At 48.4% G+C, this 20,080-nt stretch overlaps 2 protein-coding genes across 2 annotated transcripts in view; one reads left to right on the top strand and one right to left on the bottom strand.

Moving 5' to 3' along the window:
- The window catches only part of magi1b (membrane associated guanylate kinase, WW and PDZ domain containing 1b), an 87,403-nt gene that overhangs the window by 41,952 nt on the left and 25,371 nt on the right, over window positions 1–20,080 (bottom strand). Inside the window, 1 exon segment of the mRNA XM_062469840.1 lies at window positions 17,415–17,531. Coding sequence (XP_062325824.1) covers window positions 17,415–17,531 — 117 coding nt within the window.
- On the top strand, window positions 11,227–15,108 carry LOC134026828 (uncharacterized). The gene is made up of 2 exons (XM_062469817.1): window positions 11,227–13,092; window positions 13,185–15,108. The coding sequence occupies exons 1-2, from the start codon at window positions 12,106–12,108 to the stop codon at window positions 14,928–14,930; spliced, it is 2,733 nt and encodes a 910-aa protein (XP_062325801.1). The 5' UTR covers window positions 11,227–12,105; the 3' UTR covers window positions 14,931–15,108.

The following is a 20,080-nucleotide window of genomic DNA, read 5'->3' as shown; positions in this document are numbered from 1 at the left end:
GGAAAACTAATCATCTAATGGGGCTTTACACAGTAAACACACCTCTCCCCCAGAGCCATCGCAACACACTGTATGCACAATATACAGAAACACACAAGAAACACACAAGCACAAAACACACACTGACCCACTCTGCCCCGACCGGGTCCTACCATACCTACAGACTGGCTGTGAACGCGGGTCACGTGACCTATAACAGAAGCGTCTGGTACATGGGTAAACATACGCTACGAAGCTGCCGTTCAGCAAGCCAGAATGGCCCAGAAGAGCAGCTTAGCAGCTCTGTGACAAGGTGATGGGGCCAGCCTGGCGTCCCCCTGACCCTCTGGTCCCCTCCAGCGCCCTCTGTGGAGGTGCCACATCATCACCCTGAGGCTGTCACCACCACCTAGGGCTGGGTATCGTTTGGGTTTTTACTATACGGGTGCCAAATCGATACTAATAAAACGGTGCCTGAATAGATATTAAAAAATGAATTAAAAATAGCCACAAAACGATGACGTTAAAAACGAGCAAATATTTCAACCGACAGCTCAGGCGTTTTAAGTGGCACCGAAATGAGGCACCGAAATCTGCGTTCTGATTCGGTCCCAATCCTACCCCCCAGCCTCCACTTACATCACACTGTCATCTGAACCATGATCAATAGCAACCACAGCCAATCCCAACCACCCTCATTGTGACCTTCAGCATCACAACTTGGCCACAATGCCAGGCATCAATACCCGACATCTTATTTCCGTCTCAACTGACGTGAGCTAGCTCTGCCGGGACGACCCCGACGGCTACAGACTCAGAGGTCACGCTAAGACTCACAGACACACACACACTCGTTAGAATACTGCGATCTTTGTGTGTCTCAACCAACCTGGAGACAATACCACCTAACCACCACAATACAACATACTTAGCATAGCAACCGTTTCCCTGGATATATATGTATGTGTGTGTGCGTGCGTGTGTATTCTGTTTGTCACCGACTGCAGTGGGGAAACAGCAGTGGGAGCCTATGTACACAGTACAAACAGCAGCGTCCTGTAAACACCATTCTTCCACCGGCTCATGCTAAACAATAGACTGCATCTCCCTGCACATCCAGGGAAGAAATTAAAGCTAGGAGTCTTGATACATCCAGTACGGAACAAACTGTTCATGCACAACCAAGATATTTACAGTTTATATTGTGACCCTGTCAAACAAAATGGATCTTTTTATGAGTTTACATCCTGACCGCATGCCAACACCGAGCTACCCCAGCAGAGAAAGACTGGGTCATCATGCAAGTGCATCAAGGATTGCATTCTATTCTATAGACCTTTTTTTTGTGCCCTTCCAGTGGCACAATTGATTTAGACTTTGACTTAAACTGCTAACACTAGACTGTGAGATTTGATTTGTGGGTATGATTACACGATAAGAGGACAAGAGACAAAATGACTTTATGACTCAATTATCATTGACAATTCTTTAGAAGAAGTGAAGACCGGAGTGGTGAGTGATTATCAGATCAGCCCCAGTGTGTTCACAGCAGGACGGGACACAAGTACAAGGAGGGGAGAAAATAACCCAGCTCTGCACGACCAAGAGCCGGAGCCACTTGGCAATAAAATCAGACATAGTTTGAACACTGTGGTTCCAAAATACATCAAAACAAGGCAACAGGAAGCTTAGCACACACCAGGAAGCTTAGCACACACCCAGTTTACAACCCAGGCTCTAAAAATACCAGTGTGTGGATTATTATTTAATTTTGTTCCTGCATTCTCCCCAGAGCTATGAAGTACCTAGGGCCTACTTCAGCCCCAGGGCCTGGGCTTGGATTTTAGTTGTGACCTACATTCAGCACCCAGCTCACAGCCATCTTGGTCGAGCTGGGCATCTTGGTTGAATAAAGTATCTTGGTTGAGAAAGGTACTTTGGTTGAGAAAGGTAGTTGGTAAGGTAAGTAACGTAGTTGGGCACATTGATTCTTTTTGTCGTCTTGATCAAGTTCTGCATCTTGATCGAGGTAGGCATATTGAACTATTTAGACATCTTGGTCGAGTTATTGGTCGCATGTTTGACATCTCAATTTTTTTCTTGGTTAATTTTGTCTGCTTGGTAAACTTGGACATATTCTCTGCTCACCAGGTCAGGTGCATTCATGTGGCTTATTTCTCTCCCTTCCAAAACAACCCACATAGAAAACATTTAGTCATTTAGCAGACGCTCTTGTCCAGAGTGACAAAACAGTGAACATGGCTCTTGTTGGGGTTGATCTCCAACAAGACTGTGTGTTCAGAGCAGGGGTGCGTTTCCCGAATGTTTCGTAAGCCTAAATTGATCGTAGAATCCATCGTACGACGAATCTTAGTTTTACGGACCGTTCCCAAAGACATCGTAGCTAAAGTGTCTCTCGAAAATTCGAAGCTCTTGAAAGCGCATGGATTAGCCTACTCCTTACGAGCATGTTTGGGAAACGCACGTAAGAAATATCGATGGTTTCATTTTTTGCTCGATCGTTGCTACGATCCATCGTTATCGGGAAACGCAGACCAAGTCAATAGATCTGTAGCTGCTGTAAAACCCCAACCATGTTCAAACTCCAAACTCTGTCCACTCCTCCCCCCCACCCTGTACACTCCTCCCTCCCCCCCCGCCCTGTCCACTCCTCCCTTCCTCCCCCCCAACCTGTCCACTCCTCCCTTCCTCCCGCCCTCCCCTCCCGCCCTGTCCACTCCTCCCTCCCCCCCAACCTGTCCACTCCTCCTTCCCCCCCGCCCTGTCCACTCCTCCCCCCCCGCCCTGTCCACTCCTCCCTCCCCTCCCTGTCCACTCCTCCCTCCCCTCCCGCCCACTCCTCCCTCCCCTCCCGCCCTGTCCACTCCTCCCTCCCCTCCCGCCCTGTCCACTCCTCCCTCCCCCCCAACCTGTCCACTCCTCCTTCCCCCCCGCCCTGTCCACTCCTCCCTCCACCCCCCGCCCTGTCCACTCCTCCCTCCCCTCCCGCCCTGTCCACTCCTCCCTCCCCTCCCGCCCTGTCCACTCCTCCCTCCCCTCCCGCCCTGTCCACTCCTCCCCCCCCCGCCCTGTCCACTCCTCCCTCCCCTCCCGCCCTGTCCACTCCTCCCTCCCCTCCCGCCCTGTCCACTCCTCCCTCCCCTCCCGCCCTGTCCACTCCTCCCTCCCCTCCCGCCCTGTCCACTCCTCCCTCCCCTCCCGCCCTGTCCACTCCTCCCTCCCCTCCCGCCCTGTCCACTCCTCCCTCCCCTCCCGCCCTGTCCACTCCTCCCTCCCCTCCCGCCCTGTCCACTCCTCCCTCCCCTCCCGCCCTGTCCACTCCTCCCTCCCCTCCCGCCCTGTCCACTCCTCCCCCCCCTCCCGCCCTGTCCACTCCTCCCCCCCCTCCCGCCCTGTCCACTCCTCCCTCCCCTCCCGCCCTGTCCACTCCTCCCTCCACTCCCGCCCTGTCCACTCCTCCCTTCCTCCCCCCTCTACCCTTTCCCCTGTCCACTCCTCCCCCCTCTACCCTGTCCACCGCCCCGCCCTGTCCACTCCTCCCTCCCCTCCCGCCCTGTCCACTCCTCCCTCCCCTCCCGCCCTGTCCACTCCTCCCTCCCCTCCCGCCCTGTCCACTCCTCCCTCCCCTCCCGCCCTGTCCACTCCTCCCTCCCCTCCCGCCCTGTCCACTCCTCCCCCCCCTCCCGCCCTGTCCACTCCTCCCCCCCCTCCCGCCCTGTCCACTCCTCCCCCCCCTCCCGCCCTGTCCACTCCTCCCCCCCCTCCCGCCCTGTCCACTCCTCCCTCCCCTCCCGCCCTGTCCACTCCTCCCTCCCCCCCGCCCTGTCCACTCCTCTCCCCCCGCCCTGTCCACTCCTCCCTCCACTCCCGCCCTGTCCACTCCTCCCTTCCTCCCCCCTCTACCCTTTCCCCTGTCCACTCCTCCCCCCTCTACCCTGTCCACCGCCACGCCGTGTCCACTCCTCCCCCCCTCCCCCTCCGTAAAGGAGAGGAGCATACATGCTGATGTGCCCATCAGACTGTTTAGGCTGAGAGGAGCCCAGAGGGAAAGAGATCCACACTCTAAAATAAGACTGGTAGGTGGAGTTCATCCGTATGGTCACTAGGCTAGATGTAATCACTACATGAGTGATGATAGGGAATGGACCATTTATATTATTACGAGGACTGCATGTCTCATCAGCAAACACATTATGGACACGTGGTCACACACACACACACACACACACAGATGCACAAGTGTCTTTGCAAAGCAGTAAAGCTTGTGGAGTATCATCTGTCTGTTCCATGACCTGCTTGGCAGACCCTCTCACCTGTCATCCACCTAGACATTCTAATTAATATTAGAATACCCCCTCCCCTCCCCTCCACACAAACACACACACAACAGGGCATTTGGGAGTACACTGCAGCTGCTGTATGGTGGGTCACCCAGTTGAAGGCCCACACATAACAGTACAAGTACAGCTAGACTGAAAATGTACTTTTGTAGTTTGGCCCTTTGGATTAGAGGTTGTTTATGTCTTGTTCAGTTTGGAACAGCCATAACAATGTCTATCTACAGACAGCTAAGGAGATGCCTTAGTTCCAGGTGACTGACTGAAGACTTATCTCTCAGGCTGCAGTGTAAATGTAAATGCACTGTAACAGCCGTGTACAAAGCTGTGGTTTAGACAACGTGCACAGGAAGAAGACACTGTCCTTATTTGTCATTTCCCTTATTGGTGACTTAACACCTCCAGTACATCTTCAAGGCAATATCCATTGTAAATTCTGTTCTCACAGTCTGTTTAAACTACATTATCAAACCCACCTCACCAGACCACACAGGTTCCAAACCAAATCTGATCCATTTGTTGACCCCTTAACACAAAACAGTCCATTCTATCCCAGCTAGTGTTTGTTTAAAGCAACTAGATGTGTGCAATTAACTCAAACCTGGTCTAGGTGTGGTCAATAGTTTCTACTTTCTACATTTGGCATTTTTTAACAGCCAGGGTACCTGTATACCTCCCTGTTGTTCAGGCACAGTATGATGTTTTCAGACTGTTGGCGCCTAACATCTTCACCCATGAAACAGAGAACTGATACCTTCAGTCTCCAAACCACGGCAGACATGACCTAGATGTGGTGTAAATCTGTCTAAAGTAAGTGAAAGATCTGAAAAATGGCGGTCAGCACAACATTGATTGTAGTGTTGACTTAGTGTTAATCATTTGCAACACATATATATAGATAAAACAACAAAACAGACCAGATCCAGTTGAAATGGATGACTTGCTTGAGCACATCTTCACGATAGTGATCCGAGTGGTGCCATGGGTGAAAAGTAGGCCATCGTAAATGTGTTTGGCAACGATTCATTATCATAATTGTTCTATTAATAGGTACATCTATTCTTATTCGGCTGTGTGCTGGCATCCGGGTATTTCAGGACAAGTTATTTGAAAGCCCATATTGAACTAGTTCTCTGTTAAAAAGGAAACCATGAAAGCCTTCACAAATCTTGCTACTTGTCTGAAATTCAATACACTTGTCATCACATTTGGAAAAATATAAATAGTTTGGTTGTCACAATGTACGGGCCACATATAGAGCGGAGCATTTGTGAAAACCGGTGCGTGCAGATATAGATGTGTTTGTGCTAAGTTGGAGAGGAAGCTGTTATCTGCAAAGCTTGATTAAATTTTTCATGAGCATGACCCAGTGGATAACACTAGAGGCTTGTGCTGCTCACTCTGCCTCCCTCTGTAGCTCTCTTCACCCACTAGCATTTCTCTCTCCTCTCATCTCTCCATTCCTTCTTCAAATCTTTTCTCGTCTTCGCTTTTCCTTACATCTCTCCATCAGTTTACCCTATCCATCGACATATCAAAAAATAGGTTATTTTTCCAACTTCTCTACCTTGCCTCTAGAGTAAACGTGTGAGGAGGATACTGCCTCACCCTGGACTGACCCCTTTCTAGTGCTAAGATGTGGGAGACGGCCATGTAACTTCCCAAACAGAATAACAGTTTTCTGTTTTAGTATGTGTTTAACAGATAACTGTGGCTTTCCCCATGGAACCAACCGCTGTCTGCCAAACCCCAAACAGTCTGTGTCTCAACGGCAATTTTGAACTAAACCAAAAACCAACCCAATAATACTTTAGGGTTCATTCTGAAGCAGTGTCTCACAACACTGATTTGCCGTTTTCTATTTTTCCCCACTTTCAGTACGTGGCTTCTGTCCTGCCAGAGACGCGAGGCAGGAAGGTTATTTAGAATGCAAATCACAGCCCTCGAAGGACTTCTTAAACAGCCGAGTACCAGCACACTACATGCTTGCCTTCACAGTTCCAGTGTCTACATGAAGCATACAGTCTAACATGGCTGCACAGCCCCTAGCATGGCTGTCTGCAGCAGGGGGGGTTTGTCAGCATATCCAGTCATAAGGTATTGATGCTGGCCGGGTTACTCTGGCTTAGACAGCAGGGGGGGGGGAGTGAATGTGCTTCTCTGTTCTCCCCTGGTCCATAGTCTGCTCACGTCTCACGTGAGGGGAGAGAGGGGTGAGAGTGTGTATGTGCCGTGCACACTAACAGCTCGCCAACAGGGACGACTGGTCCAAATGTGAGAGCAGTCTATCGGTCTGCCCACCCATGTCTGTCTGGCTGGGCCACAAGCCTCGAGGATTTGATCAACCGACTGGCTCGGCCAAACATAGGATTCCCTCCCCACACACACGTAACATTATGTAACTGACAACATCTAGGCCTCATTGTACACCCACATTGATCTATACACAGCATGGCTCTCTGTTCCAACACAGCAGCATCACACTTGTCAGGGGGCTTATGTATACAGGCAAACACAAAGACCAGACTAGAAGAATGTATACTGCTGTAAATAAATGTCAAAAGATTTGGCATCCATCTAAACTAGCTGGTGTACGTGTGGTGGTGTTGGTGGTGGAATGGGGGAACAGAGGAGGGCGAGTGGTCAGAGCTTGGGTTCCTCATCTCCTTGGGGGAGAGAGCCATCTGTCCTAGTAAAGGGTTAATCCACAACCCGGGCTGTGGACTCCACCATTTTACCCCTCCACGTACAACCCCCTCATCACAGGGAGGGGGTGCATTCCGTTGCCCCACCCCCTTCCACCACCCCACCCCCTTCCACCACCCCACCCCCTTCCACCACCCCACCCCCCTGAAGCCCTGGCACCTTAAAGCCCTCTAACCCTATTTTCGATTGGGAGGGGTCTCAGCCTTTGTTTTGGCCATTCACTCATTGACAGATTGATCAGTGATGTTTAACGGAGAGGATGGAGGGGGGGGGGGGTTGTTCAGAACACTGGCTGTAAGAGGCTTGCGGCAAGAAGATGACACACAAACGGACCAAAATGAGATCAAAACAGGCCTCTCTCTCAACCTGTGACGAGACCATTTTTATCAGCCTAGCCACCGTTTACAGTATTCCGGTGGGGAAAGGGGGGGAACTAGGGGAGGGGGAGTTTAAAACACAAAAAACCCTGAAGGCCACTCAAGCTAAATTACCGAGAAACCTGCATAGAATGATCCAACACACTGGCCTTTGTCTTCTATCTCCTAGAAAGGCTTCAACACCGAGGGCTAGCGAGACAGTGTTGGCTTTAAGACACAATCCATTGACTTAGAGAAAAGGAGCGAGTGGGGGAAGAGAGTACCATGGGGAGGGGAACAGACCAGCGGACAGACAGAGGGATACAGAGAGGGAGAGAGGGGGGATGGAGGAGATGGGGGGGCAGCTGTCCTAGCATCCTGAAAACCCCTGCTCATGAACGCCCGCTGCTAGCCACTTCTGGTGAGGATAATGGCCTCCAAGGCAAGCAGGCATGTCAACAGATCTCAGCTTAATACAGCTATCACAGTGCAATACCGTGTACACCAGACGGACAAAAACAACACACACAGAGGCTAGACACACACACACACGGCAGACACACACAGAGCGCTTCCATTTAACCAAAACACATCAGCTGCCATTTCTGCCACAAAACTGCCTCCATCTCTTATTCTGATGTGTTCCGCTGGATGCACAGCAACCCTAGCCCCCTCCTCTCTCTCTCTCTCTTTCTCTCGATCCATTCCTCCCCCACCCCTCGCCATTAAATCCCGGAAGCTGCAAAATAGCAGTAAAATACCTCAGATCGCTCCTCTGTTAGTCCACAGCGAGCAAGAGAAAATCCAGTCAGGTGAGGACGAGGAAGGGAAAAGAAGAGAGGAAAAAAAAAAAAAGTGCTCTTTCCCTGCTTCCTCCTGGGCAGCACATCCGACACCGTCTTCCCAACTCTTCCTCCCCTGCACGTCTGCCCTCTGTCTAGGCAAGCCCGCTGCTGATGCTGCTGCTGCTGCTGTCTCTGCCTGCGCTCCACTGTCCACGGCTGCTCCACTGGGCTCAGCAGGAACGTGCATTCAGCTGCTCACTCTGCCAGGCTTCTGTCTGACTGAGCCGACCGACTCCTGTCTCACAGTCACCCACATGCACCCGCCCACCTCCTCTCAGTCTCTCTCTCTCTCTCTCGTTTGCGCGTCCTCTCTCTCCCTTTCGCACTGCCCCCCCTCTTCTCATCGCCCCCTCCCCTCTATAGTCAATATATTTCTTTTTTCACACATGCAAGTGCACACGCCCCCTCTGTCCCACAGAGCCCATCCCCATCGTTCACCTAACTGTGGCAATCACTACCTCAGGGGGCTTCAAAATAGGGGCTTGAAACTAGGGGCTAGGAACAGGGCTGGGGGTAAGGAACAGGGCTGGGGGCTAGGGTAATAGGGGGAGGGGGGCTGTTGAGAGGGGCTTAGGAGCAGAGATGTTGCTCTATTAACCCCACAAGGTTAGTCTTAAGCTGCCTTTCCACTGCAAGAACTTTCTCGCACCGTGAGCAGAGTATCAGGGTCTGGATTGAGTTCTGGTGGCCAAAGAAATGAAGGAACCTGCTCCAGGGATAGTATATTCCAAAATACCAAAACTTTGTGGGCGGGGCTTGCAATATGGGCGGGGCTTGCAATGCTGAACCTTTCTGTATTCAGTATTTGAACCGATTTTTCAACCTTCATTTTTTTAAATCCTGCAGCCTCACATCAACATGGAGAACAGAAGCCATTTGTAAGCATATGGCAGAATCTGGAGCTGAAAATGTCTCACACTGTGAAACAGTGCCAGTAGAAGCTTAAGCATTGTAAGCAAGATTACAGGAAAATCAAGAACTACAATAATAGAAGCTCTCTGGCAGGCGGACCAGCAGGTGTTTTTGCTGCCTGGATGTGGTGTGGTGCATCATTTGTCTAATCTTCTGGAGAAAGTTCCTGCGGTGGAAACAATGGGATGAAGGAACCTTCTCTTCAAAAGTAGTTATGAGGTGGACAAGTTCCAGGTACTTGCGATGGAAACACGGCTTTCATAGCACGCAGAGAGCCTGGAAACATCACAACTACATAATCTTTCATTCAATGAAGATAAAACACATTATGCATTTTCAAAACATCCGTCTTAAACTCTTGTCTGTAAAACTTTACTGTGTGCCTTCAGCCTGACCAGATTAGCGTTCCACAGACGTTTACAGTCCAAACAAACCCACCATCTCACAAAGCAAAGTCTGGAAAAATGAGGGCAGAAGCATCTCCAGGACTGCTCTACCTCCCACAGGTGGAACAGCGAGAACAGGGAAGCTACTATTTCTGGGGACCAGAACCACCCTCACCCCCTTTATCCCACTCCCATAAGCTATGTGTAGCCCTGGGGATCAGGTAGAGGGATGCCCAGGGAAACATATAGGCCCTGGGCATCACTCACTTGCAGTCGAATATTAACGACTTGCAACATCTTATAACAAAGAATATATTTTAGAGTGTGATAGACTGTCACCACAATGTCAGCTTAAGGTACTGTCACCAATATATTATCCGTTATAACTGATGATAGTGTATCCATGTTGTGACAGAATTTTCAGTATTGGCTTGTTGTATCTACCTACACACTAAAAGGATAGGAACTGATATGCACACACACAGAGTTATCCAAAACAACGTAATTGAACGTGCTCTAGTCCAAGTATATCCTATGTCACATAGTGACATGGCACAAAATACCTTTGTGCTTTATTGCATCAGTGGATACACAGTCATGATGGTGCACATTTGAGTGTGTGGCCATTCTAGATCAAATACAGGCCTATCAGGTTATTTAATTAATAAAATTAAGGGCCCGAATGACCACACTCAAGTAAAATAACAGAGCCGGGCTGACTGGCGACTAGATGAAATGGTGCAGAGCTGCTGTGAAAAACCCTATGCAATTCACAGTGACACGGTCATGAATAAACTCAATGGAAACTGAACTTAGTTTAGATGAGTGGAACAGCACAGTCTAAAGAAGAAAATTGTAGATGGGGCTCCATTTCAAATCAAAGAGAAAAAGCAATTAGCAGTTAATTACCTGGTCAAGGTAGCTGTGGTTTGAATGCGTGCGCTGGGTGACAGCAGGGGCATTCTGTGGTGCCCTCGTGCTTTCACTGTCTTTATTAAAGTCGGTTAACTCAAAGCTACCATGGGAAACCAAACAATGAGTGTGAATGAATAAAGGTTCAACAACTTCTACTAAAAGTACTAAAAAGCACTTAAGTTGAGCCCTACTAAACAGAGTTCTGTGGTAGAAAGAGAGGCTGAGGCAAGGATGGACTTGTTGTGGGGGGCAGACAGGTTCTCTAAGGGGGAAGGGTCCAGAACTGCATTTAAGCACAGACCGACAGACTGTACATGGAAGCTAGCAACCTTCCATCTAAATGGATAGCAAGATGAGGTGACACATTGGAAACAGTGACCTTTCTGTCTACAGAAACATCTTCACTGCTATTTAGCAGCTTCCACATGTGAGACACGCACATTCAGGTGGCTTGTTAAACCACCACATTTGCCTGCATCACATCACTAGCAAACTCTACACTAATATGGTTATGGGTAAGAAACATGTCACAAGTTAACAATGTGTCCCTGTAGCTGTGTGCTAGGCTAGTAAAGATGTAGCAGTGTGCTAGGCTAGTAAAGATGTAGCAGTGTGCTAGGCTAGTAGAGCTTGTGCTGATGCGAGAGTGTGTTCATGTACCTCCTCCTTCCTTTCTCCCATCCCCCCCCTCTCCAACCCCAAACCCCTCCCCCAGCCCTACTGTAACCCCCACCCCCACAAATCTAGCCACTCCTCTAGCCTATCTATCAGCTAGCCACCATGCTGGATCACCAGTGTAAAGAAAAAAACATAATAAATGAAAACAGAGCGGGGAAGCAACTGTGAAAGCTGAGCTGTGCGGACAAAGCCCACGTGCTTTTCTACAGCGGAGATTCTGCCGCTTCCGAGACTGCAGCGGAGATTCTGCCGCTTCCGAGACTACAGCGGAGATTCTGAGGCTTCGAAACAAAACAAGGGACAAAAACACAGGAGTTTTCCAGCAGCATTCTTCTTCCGGTACAATCTCTGCGAAACAACGGAGGGGGACAGGGAGCAGAGGCTGCAGTGACAGAGACAGAAGCAGCCGCTGTACAGCAGCAGCGGGAGTGAGGGACGCTGGAAAGAGGGCAGGAAAAGGGGATTGTGAATGCTAAGCGACGACCACAGAGAAGCTGAAAGGCGCCAGGAAGATTGGAGGAGAAAAATAGCCAGATTGAAAGTACTGCGAATCTTTTCCCCACAAGAATCTGATGTTTCCCAATAGGAATCAGGGTATGATAGAAAACACGGTCGTGCATCTCTCTTATAAACGCTGTTTTACAAGGGACTTTTAAAGTTTCAACAGTAATTCAAAACAAAAACACTATTAAAAGAGCAGCTCCAGGAGAGGTGGAGAAAGAGATAGGGGTTGGGGGGGGGGGGGGGAGTAGAAGCCAAATGTAGTAGTATTACATTTAGGAAAATATAAGTAGTTAATCAGTGACCTATACAAAATAATGATGTGCCACTGTCCAGATGCTTAAACTCATGCCTCAACTCTTTGATAATGTTTAATTCAAATGTATCTGTATAAATACTGCAGACTGAACCTAGCAGTCACATTGTCTTCACATTCCCTCATGTTATAAGTAAAGTTTAAATATAAAAAATGCCTCACGATGACTCTGTAGCTGCGCCATCATCTTCTAGAAGGTCTTATACAAATTCCATGAAGCTGGAGGTAATTGAACTTGCGAAACAGAAAGGAAACCGTGCCGCAGCAAGAGAACATGGAGTAGATGAAAGCCTGGTTCGTCGGTGGAGACTCCGCGAAGATGTCCTGAAAAAGCAGAAAACCACTGCCAGAGCTGCTGGTCGAGGCCAACGCTGCCGCTGGCCAAATTTAGAGAAGAATATGGCGTCCTGGATCACTGCCCAGCGAGATGCCGGGAGAGCCGTGAGTACTGTAGCCATTCGACTAAAAGCCAGTGTAATGGCAAAGGAAATGGGACATGAGGATTTTATGTGTAGCCCATCTTGGTGCTTCCGCTTTATGAAGAGGAACAATTTATTTATCAGAGCCCGAACAACTGTTGGACAGAAATTACCTGATGGCTGGGAGGAAAAAGTACAGGATTTTAAATCATTTGTCCATGGGATTATAATAGAACACAATTTCCCACCAAGTAAAGTTGGGAACATGGATGAAGTACCCATGTTTTTTGATGCTCCCCAAACAGTTGCCAGTGTTGGTGAAAAGTCTGTGAAAGTCACAACAACTGGAGGACCAGAGAGGACCCATTTTACGGCCGTACTAAGTTGCATGGCAGACGGCACTAAACTTCCTCCGTGTATAATCTTTAAACGGGTCACCATGCCCAGAGAAAAGTTTCCTTCTGGTTGCGTTGTCATGTGTAACAAGGAAGGCAGGGTCAACAAAGAAGTGATGAGCGAATGGCTTAAGGTTTGCTGGAGAAAACGCCCAGGGTCTTTCTTAAATCCGGAAGGTCTCCTCATTATGGACTCTATGGCAGCACACAAGGCTGAGAAGATCAGAAAGCAAATAAAAGAACAGCGTTTACACCTAGCCATAATTCCTGGAGGCCTGACACGTAAACTTCAGCCATTAGATGTCAGAGTAAACCACGCATTTAAGGTAAGATAATATATTTTACAGTGTTGACATTATGATATTCAATTTGTCGAGCCCTTTTATAAGTCTGAGAAACCACTTTTGCTTTATTTCAGGTGTACGTTAGAGAGGAGTGGGAAAAGTGGATGAGTGAAGGCCAGCACAAATTCACTCGAGCAGGAAAACTTACAAAGGCAAAGATTTCAGATGCCTGTTTGTGGGTGGTGACCGCATGGAATAGAGTAAAGCAAAGTACCATCGTCAACAGTTTTAGAAAGGTGGGAGTCATGCCAGGTGACGGTGAAGCTACTGCAGAAAACTCAGACAGTGAAAACGAGGACGATGCAGAGGCAACTAGGCCACGATTATCAGAGGAGTTACTAGCTCTTTTCCATTCAGACTCAGAAGACAGTAAGTTTGACAGCTTTACTGCAAGCGATGTAGAATCAGAATCAGGTACTTACCCTGAAAAGAAGTTGTCTTCACTTGCCATGGGGAAAACCAAAAGAAAACACAACATCCAATTCAAGCTTCAGGTCATCAACTACGCCGAGCAACATTCAGGAGAGGCAACTGCCAGACATTTTAATATTGATTCAAAACGAGTGAGAGATTGGAAAAGTCAAAAAGATGACCTTGTAAGCATGTCACAGTTGGACCAGAAGAGAGCCAGGCTAGGGGGTGGGGGGAGGAAGAAGAAAAGCGATGCGCTGGAGGTGAAGATGTGTGAATGGATCCAGGGCCTCCGGTCCAAACAAATGATGGTGTCTCAAAGGATGATCAGGAGTAAAGCAAAGGAGCTCTACACCACCCTGAATGACGGTGGATCTCCTGAATTTACTGCCAGTGCGGGCTGGTTGGAAAAATTCCTTTTGCGCAATGGGTTTGCGGCCCGGCGCAGCACTGCAGCTCCCCAAGAAGATGCCGGGGAAGTCATGAACAAGCTGGTGTCTTATTTAATGGTCACGACACAGACGATTTCTCAGAAAGAAATAAAGGACAACAACATAATAGCCATGGCTGAGACTGAAGTGTGGTTTGACACGGCCAGATCAACTGAAGACCAGCGCAGTGGTCCACTGAGAGCCACAGACCAAGACAAAAGCCACGTAACTGTGGTGTTGGCCGCTAAAGCGGACGGTACAAAGCTGAAGCCCTACGTCATCTTCAAACGGGTCCGAGACGCGAAGGCCCTGCAAGGCATCAACGGCGTTGTCGTGGCCTCCAACCACCAGGGGAAGATGAATGACAGACTGGCCGCAGACTGGCTCCAGAGAATCCTGGGGAAGATCAGCCTGGCTCCTCGTCTCCTGGTCTGGGACTCGTGCTGCTGTCACACCAGCACTGCCACCACAGAGGAGCTCCAGGAGGGCTACCACCTGACAACAGCCGTCATCCCAGACGGCTGCACCAAATGGATCCACGCCCCCGACATAATGTGGAACCAGCCCTTCATAGCCGGTCTTCAGGACTGCTACGACGGCTGGATGACAGGAGATTCGGACCAAGAATACACATCTGAGGGACACTTGAAAGGTCCAACTCCCCGCCTGCTTGTGGACTGGGTCCTCAAGGTGTGGAGCGAGATGGACCCTGGACTCTTGAAGAAGTCCTTTAAGGCATGCGGCCTGACAGTGGCCCCTGATGGCAGTGAGGACCACCTGATCAACTGCTTCAAAGACGGAGAACCGTGGGCATCAGGTAGAGGGCTTCTGGCTCGGGTAAGACTGCAGGGCCATAGGAACAGCAGCGTCAAAGAGGAAGACATGGAGCTGGTGATCATTAAGGAGGAGGAGCTTGTTGAGAACATCAAGGAGGAGGAGGAAGAGAAGTTTGTGTCTGTCAAGGTTGAGAGCTTCTGAGCAGCAAACTATTTGTTTTGGACAAAAGAAGGAGAAAGAGTAGAATTTTTTTTACTGTTTATCCTTTTCATTACCAGTTTGCATGTGCCCTACCAAATTGCCGGTTTAAGTTATCTGAATAATGTGCATGTTTGTTTTATGCGATTTATTAATACATTAATACATCAGTTCTATTAAATGCATGGTCTCTTTGTCTTCCTTTCAAGTTTTTATTTCTCCAAATCTATTAATCACAGTTAATGACCAAGATTAAAGCTTACAAACACATTCAGTTCTAATACAGTATAGAGATGAAAGTATGGTCTTATTATATTACCACACCACTTATAGGGCAGAATCAAGATCATCTAATATCTTCTGAATTCTCGAGGTTGCAGACAAAATAACTATCATTTTCACCTGAACTCAATCAATCAGTAACCCTATTTTTAAGGTGTATATTCTTGTATCTGTGCAGCAGATACATCACAGAAGAATTTCCCCTCGTCAAACTCCTGTACTGGCAGAGACAGGACAGTTGTGGGTCATAACAGGCAACTGCTCCTGAGCATGTGACTTCACGAGCCACTAGAGACATAGCTCGCTGAGAAACATGGGGACTTATTTGATTATAACCATGTGGGTCCCCTCCAAATCCCATCAGCTTAATCAATGTTGCTCACACACAGTGTAAGCCAATAGTTTTTTGTCTTGTAAGCCGAATTCTACATTCCTGTCAGAAGTCAGACTGTTTCCCATCCTATACTGGGGAGAAGGGGGGGGGGGGGCGGTTATTGGCAGGTGACACTGGAAGTAACAGGCAGAGATGGAGAGAGTCATTCTTAATCAGGGTCACATGTCCCCATCATCACTCTTCCAATGTCATTTAAACCCCCTGGGGGGGGGGGGGGGGGGGGCTGGTCAAGCGGTTCAAGGGTTCAGCTTGTTAAACAAAAAGGAGTGCACAACTTCGGATGGTGGAATTCAGGGGAAGTCTGAGGACAATCTCCCCAGTCGGGGGTGAGTCTGAACTGGGCAGTGTCCTCAATGCTCATCCCACCTCCAGGCCCCAGCCCTCCATCTGTACCCTCCAGATGCTTTTGTACATTAATCAAAATCCTACTCATGGCTCACACACGCCCCATGTGATCCCAGCCAAGATCTAGACCATCACACACCAGGAATGAGCGGAACAGTGCTAAAACATAAACATAAATAAATTCAATTGTTATCTTCATACACACAATTTAATTATTCAATCAGTTTAAGATTCGACCACAAATTTGATAAAACAATGCATGGGGATGACCAGACTCCCACAAACTCAATGCCCTTCTGGCTAACATATGGCGACCAGGGTAAATGTTGTAGAGCCCATGTGACTAAGCCACTGACACACACACACACACACACACACACACACACAGAGAGCAATTAGCTTAAGAGGGTCATGAAACAAATCAATGGAAAGCCACTGTGATGAAAATAATGAGAGTGGGATTGGTGTTACTGTTGGGAGAAGGAACCAGCAGACATCTTTCATAATGTGAGAAATACACCAATGAAAGCAATTAGCGGCAAATAACCTGGCCATGTTTAAATCATGTACAGTAGATGTGTTGTGAACGTGTAGGCTGGGTGAGAGAGAAGTGACTAAAGAGAGTGACTAAGAGAAGTGATAGCTAGCATGTGGTACTATGCTAGCTATATCAGTCCATTTACTTTCTGCCAAAGCTGCCCTGGGCAAACAAATAATGAGCATGAATGAATAAATGTTCAACAAACACAGGGTGTTCAAACACGGGACTTTGTGAATGGGTTCAACATCTCAACAGCAATATTGTGTGGAGCTAGAGGACAGCACTCTAGCTAGAAAGTGTGACAACTTCAGCTCATCCTCCCCTCCCTTCCCCTCCCCTCCTCTCCTCCCCCTCCTTCCCCTACTCTTCCACCTCTCTCTGTGTCAGGCGTGCTGTGGTCATATCCCCCCAGGGAACTCTGTCTCCAGAGAGCAGAGTTTGTGATCACGTGGAGCGAGTGAAGACATGAGAGAACATCGTCTCTCCTTTTCTGTGGCTACAAAGCACATTTGATCTGGGGGTTAGTCCCATCCCTATCCCCTAGTCCCCACACCACTGGGACTGACCAAGGGAATCCACAATGCTGTTAAGGAAAGGGTTAGGAAGGGCATGTTCTTTAGATCAAGACCTCATGTGGTTCATCACTCGACATTGATCCTGCCTCGGCAGAGACTTCTGCTCTATTGACCGCTAGCGCTCTAGGCCCAGCTCACTCTAATCAAATAGCGTTTGGCTGAAATAAAATTCCAGGCTGATGAGAGTCCATTCATCAGCTGGTGTAGCAGGGTACATGTACAGGAAAAGGGAGTAGGGGGGGGGGGGTCACAACATATAGATCCACATGGATGTTGTTTAACGGCACCCAGAGGAAATGAGATAAGAGCTGAACGGAGGGGGGATGGACGGAGGAGGGACCAGTACTCACAAGGCACGGCGTGGCGGTACAGGTTGTCTCGGATGGTCTGCTGCAGCTCGTGGTCAGGAGAGGACTTCTGGAAGCGCTGGCTCAGATAGTGCTTCAGGTCCTTGTTCAGCTTGTTTCCTGCAGGACAAACAGGAAGCCATGTGTTAACCACATCACAACACGCTGATGACAAGATGGCTGCCGAGGCATCGTCTTTGTAGTCCCAGTTATCCTAGCTACATGGCCAGCTTTCAAAACACCTACACTGTGAATGTACATCAAGGATAATTGTCTGTGTGGAAATGAATGGCACATCTTCTGTCACATGGAAGGGGTAACCTGGCTCCAAACTCGGATCTCTTCCAATACAGACTCTCATTCTCTCCCAGACCTCCCAACTTTCTGCCTGCCTGTCTGTTGCTCTGCCTCTCCAACTACCTTTCTGTCAATCTGTTGGCCTACCGATCGTATTTTCTGGACTATAAGTCACACTTTTTTTCATAGTTTGGCTGGTCCTGCGACTTTAGTCAGGTGCGACTTATATATCAAAATATATATAATTTAACATGTTTTTAAATGTTAATTCATACTGACTGACATGAACCAACGAGTTCAACGGATTCAGTGATGTGGAATGAGATCGGGAGCTTGGTGAACTAGTTTACCGGTAACTTGCTTGTTGGACTCGCTAGCTTGTTATGTTAATTTAGCCTATTCAGCCTCCCAGGTATGTTCTTTATTCTATTGTGTAACTGAATAACTGTTAATGTGTTACGTTAACACAGTGGTTCCCAACCCTAGTCCTCAGGGAACCCATGTCCTGCATGTTTTACATTTACATTTATGCATTTAGCAGACGCTTTTATCCAAAGCGACTTCCAAAAGAGTTTTACAAAAGTGCCGAGGTCACTGATCATAACAACGAGATAGCCCCAAACATTGCGGGTAGCCAAAACATGAAGCATACATTGTGAAAACTAAATAAGTCCCAAAGGGAAGAACCATAAGAGCATGTAGTTGAACAAGTTACAATTAAACAATTTAACAACATGAACCTCAAAAGTGCAAGGGTGTACCTGTGTGGGGGAAAAGCAAGCAGCAAAAATATATTACACAGCAAGTACAATAGTTTTAAGTCAGTTACAACTAACCAACAAGAGCAACACGACTCTCAATAAGAGTCATTGTGATCCTGAAACATCAGGTCCAGCCAATCATTCCTAAGTGCCGTTGTACTCCCGGAACAAGTGCGTCTTGAGCCTATTCTTGAAGGTGTGGAGACAGTCAGTGTCTCTGACGGAGGTGGGGAGTTGATTCCACCATTGGGGGGCCAGACAGGAGAAGAGCTTGTGAATGGGTCGTTATCCAGCTCTGCAGAAGCCTGCTTATGACCATTTGATTTGAATTAGGTGTGTTGGAGCAGGGAAACATCTAAAACATGCAGATCAGGGGTGCCCTGAGGACCAGGGTTGGGAACCACTGCGTTAACATACCAGTCACCTATTCAGCCTGTTGTTCTGTGTGCTATTGTGTAGTTGAATAACTTGCCTTTCCAGATTAAATGTCTGTTCTTGGTCTTGGATTTTGTGAAATAAATGTCTAAATAAGTGCGATTTATAGTCCGAAAAATACGGTACATGTCTGTCTGCCTTCCTGCCGGATGTCTCAGATCTGAATGTCTGCCTGGCTGGCTTACTGTCTGCCTACCTATCAATTCGCCTGCCTGCCGATCTGAACATCTGTCTGTTAAAATAGTGCATCCACCTCCTACAGCTAGACCATCTGCTGTCAATACTCGTACGGTGGGTGTGTATGGATCCAATCCCAAGCCAACAGGCCTTCCAGAAGTTTCTATGTGTCTCTGTGTTCCAATCATACAACACCCATCTCCCAATAAACATATTTCACATTCCAACACATTCCTCTCTGAATGACTGATGAGCCCAACAAAGTTTAGCTGATAAAAAGCCCTGGATTTGGTTTCCATGGAAACTGTATGCACGTGTGTGTGTGTGTGTGTGTGTGTGTGTGTGTGTGTGTGTGTGTGTGTGTGTGTGTGTGTGTTGTGAAAGAAAATCCCAGATTTCCTCCACAGTGTGTAGACCATGTGGCAAATTTAGCGGCATATCTTTAATTAGATTACTAGCCTAGTCTAGCACTCGAGCGTCCTGGACTGAGGGCCACATTGAGACTACAGACCACAGGCTAACAGGTCCACAGTTACAGAGACATAACAGTTTGGATGGGAATCTGGACTCGGCCTCCCTCTGGCTTCATTTTGTTTAACAAATGACAGTAAAATTGTAAAATGCCATGTTTTCTCTGCCAGACAGGGAATTCTTGAGTGGAGGGCAGGGAGTGGTGAGTGCCAGTATAACATCTCTATTCCTGGGAGTGAACTCAGCCTCTGGCCCCCTGCCATCCAGCCTGGGCTGTAATCCGTGCAACACAGGTTGCCAGACATTACTCAGGCCAATAAAGCTTCCGACCTCATGCATGCAAGACCACTGCATGGACACACACACACCATTTAGCTGCTTCCTGGGGAGAGGGGTAGAGGGGCAGCCCCCTGTGGTAGACCCAGACCTACAGTCGCATGCCTGGCAGTCTGAGCAGAGCAGGGCAGAGAGGGCACCCACACCAGCATATCGATACTGACAACAGCGGAATGGACGTAGCCATGTCTC

The sequence above is a fragment of the Osmerus eperlanus genome, chromosome 1 (genome assembly GCF_963692335.1).
Source record: "Osmerus eperlanus chromosome 1, fOsmEpe2.1, whole genome shotgun sequence".
NCBI classification, from domain to species: domain Eukaryota; kingdom Metazoa; phylum Chordata; class Actinopteri; order Osmeriformes; family Osmeridae; genus Osmerus; species Osmerus eperlanus.
Note: the sequence above shows the minus strand (reverse complement) of the source record. Positions and strands in the feature narration are given on the sequence as shown.

Excerpts from the sequence above, each read along its gene's own strand:
- LOC134026828 (XM_062469817.1), top strand. The coding sequence starts at position 12,106 with ATGCCTCACGATGACTCTGTAGCTGCGCCATCATCTTCTAGAAGGTCT. Across the intron at positions 13,093-13,184 it reads GAGTAAACCACGCATTTAAG|GTGTACGTTAGAGAGGAGTG; the intron begins GTAAGATAATAT and ends GCTTTATTTCAG.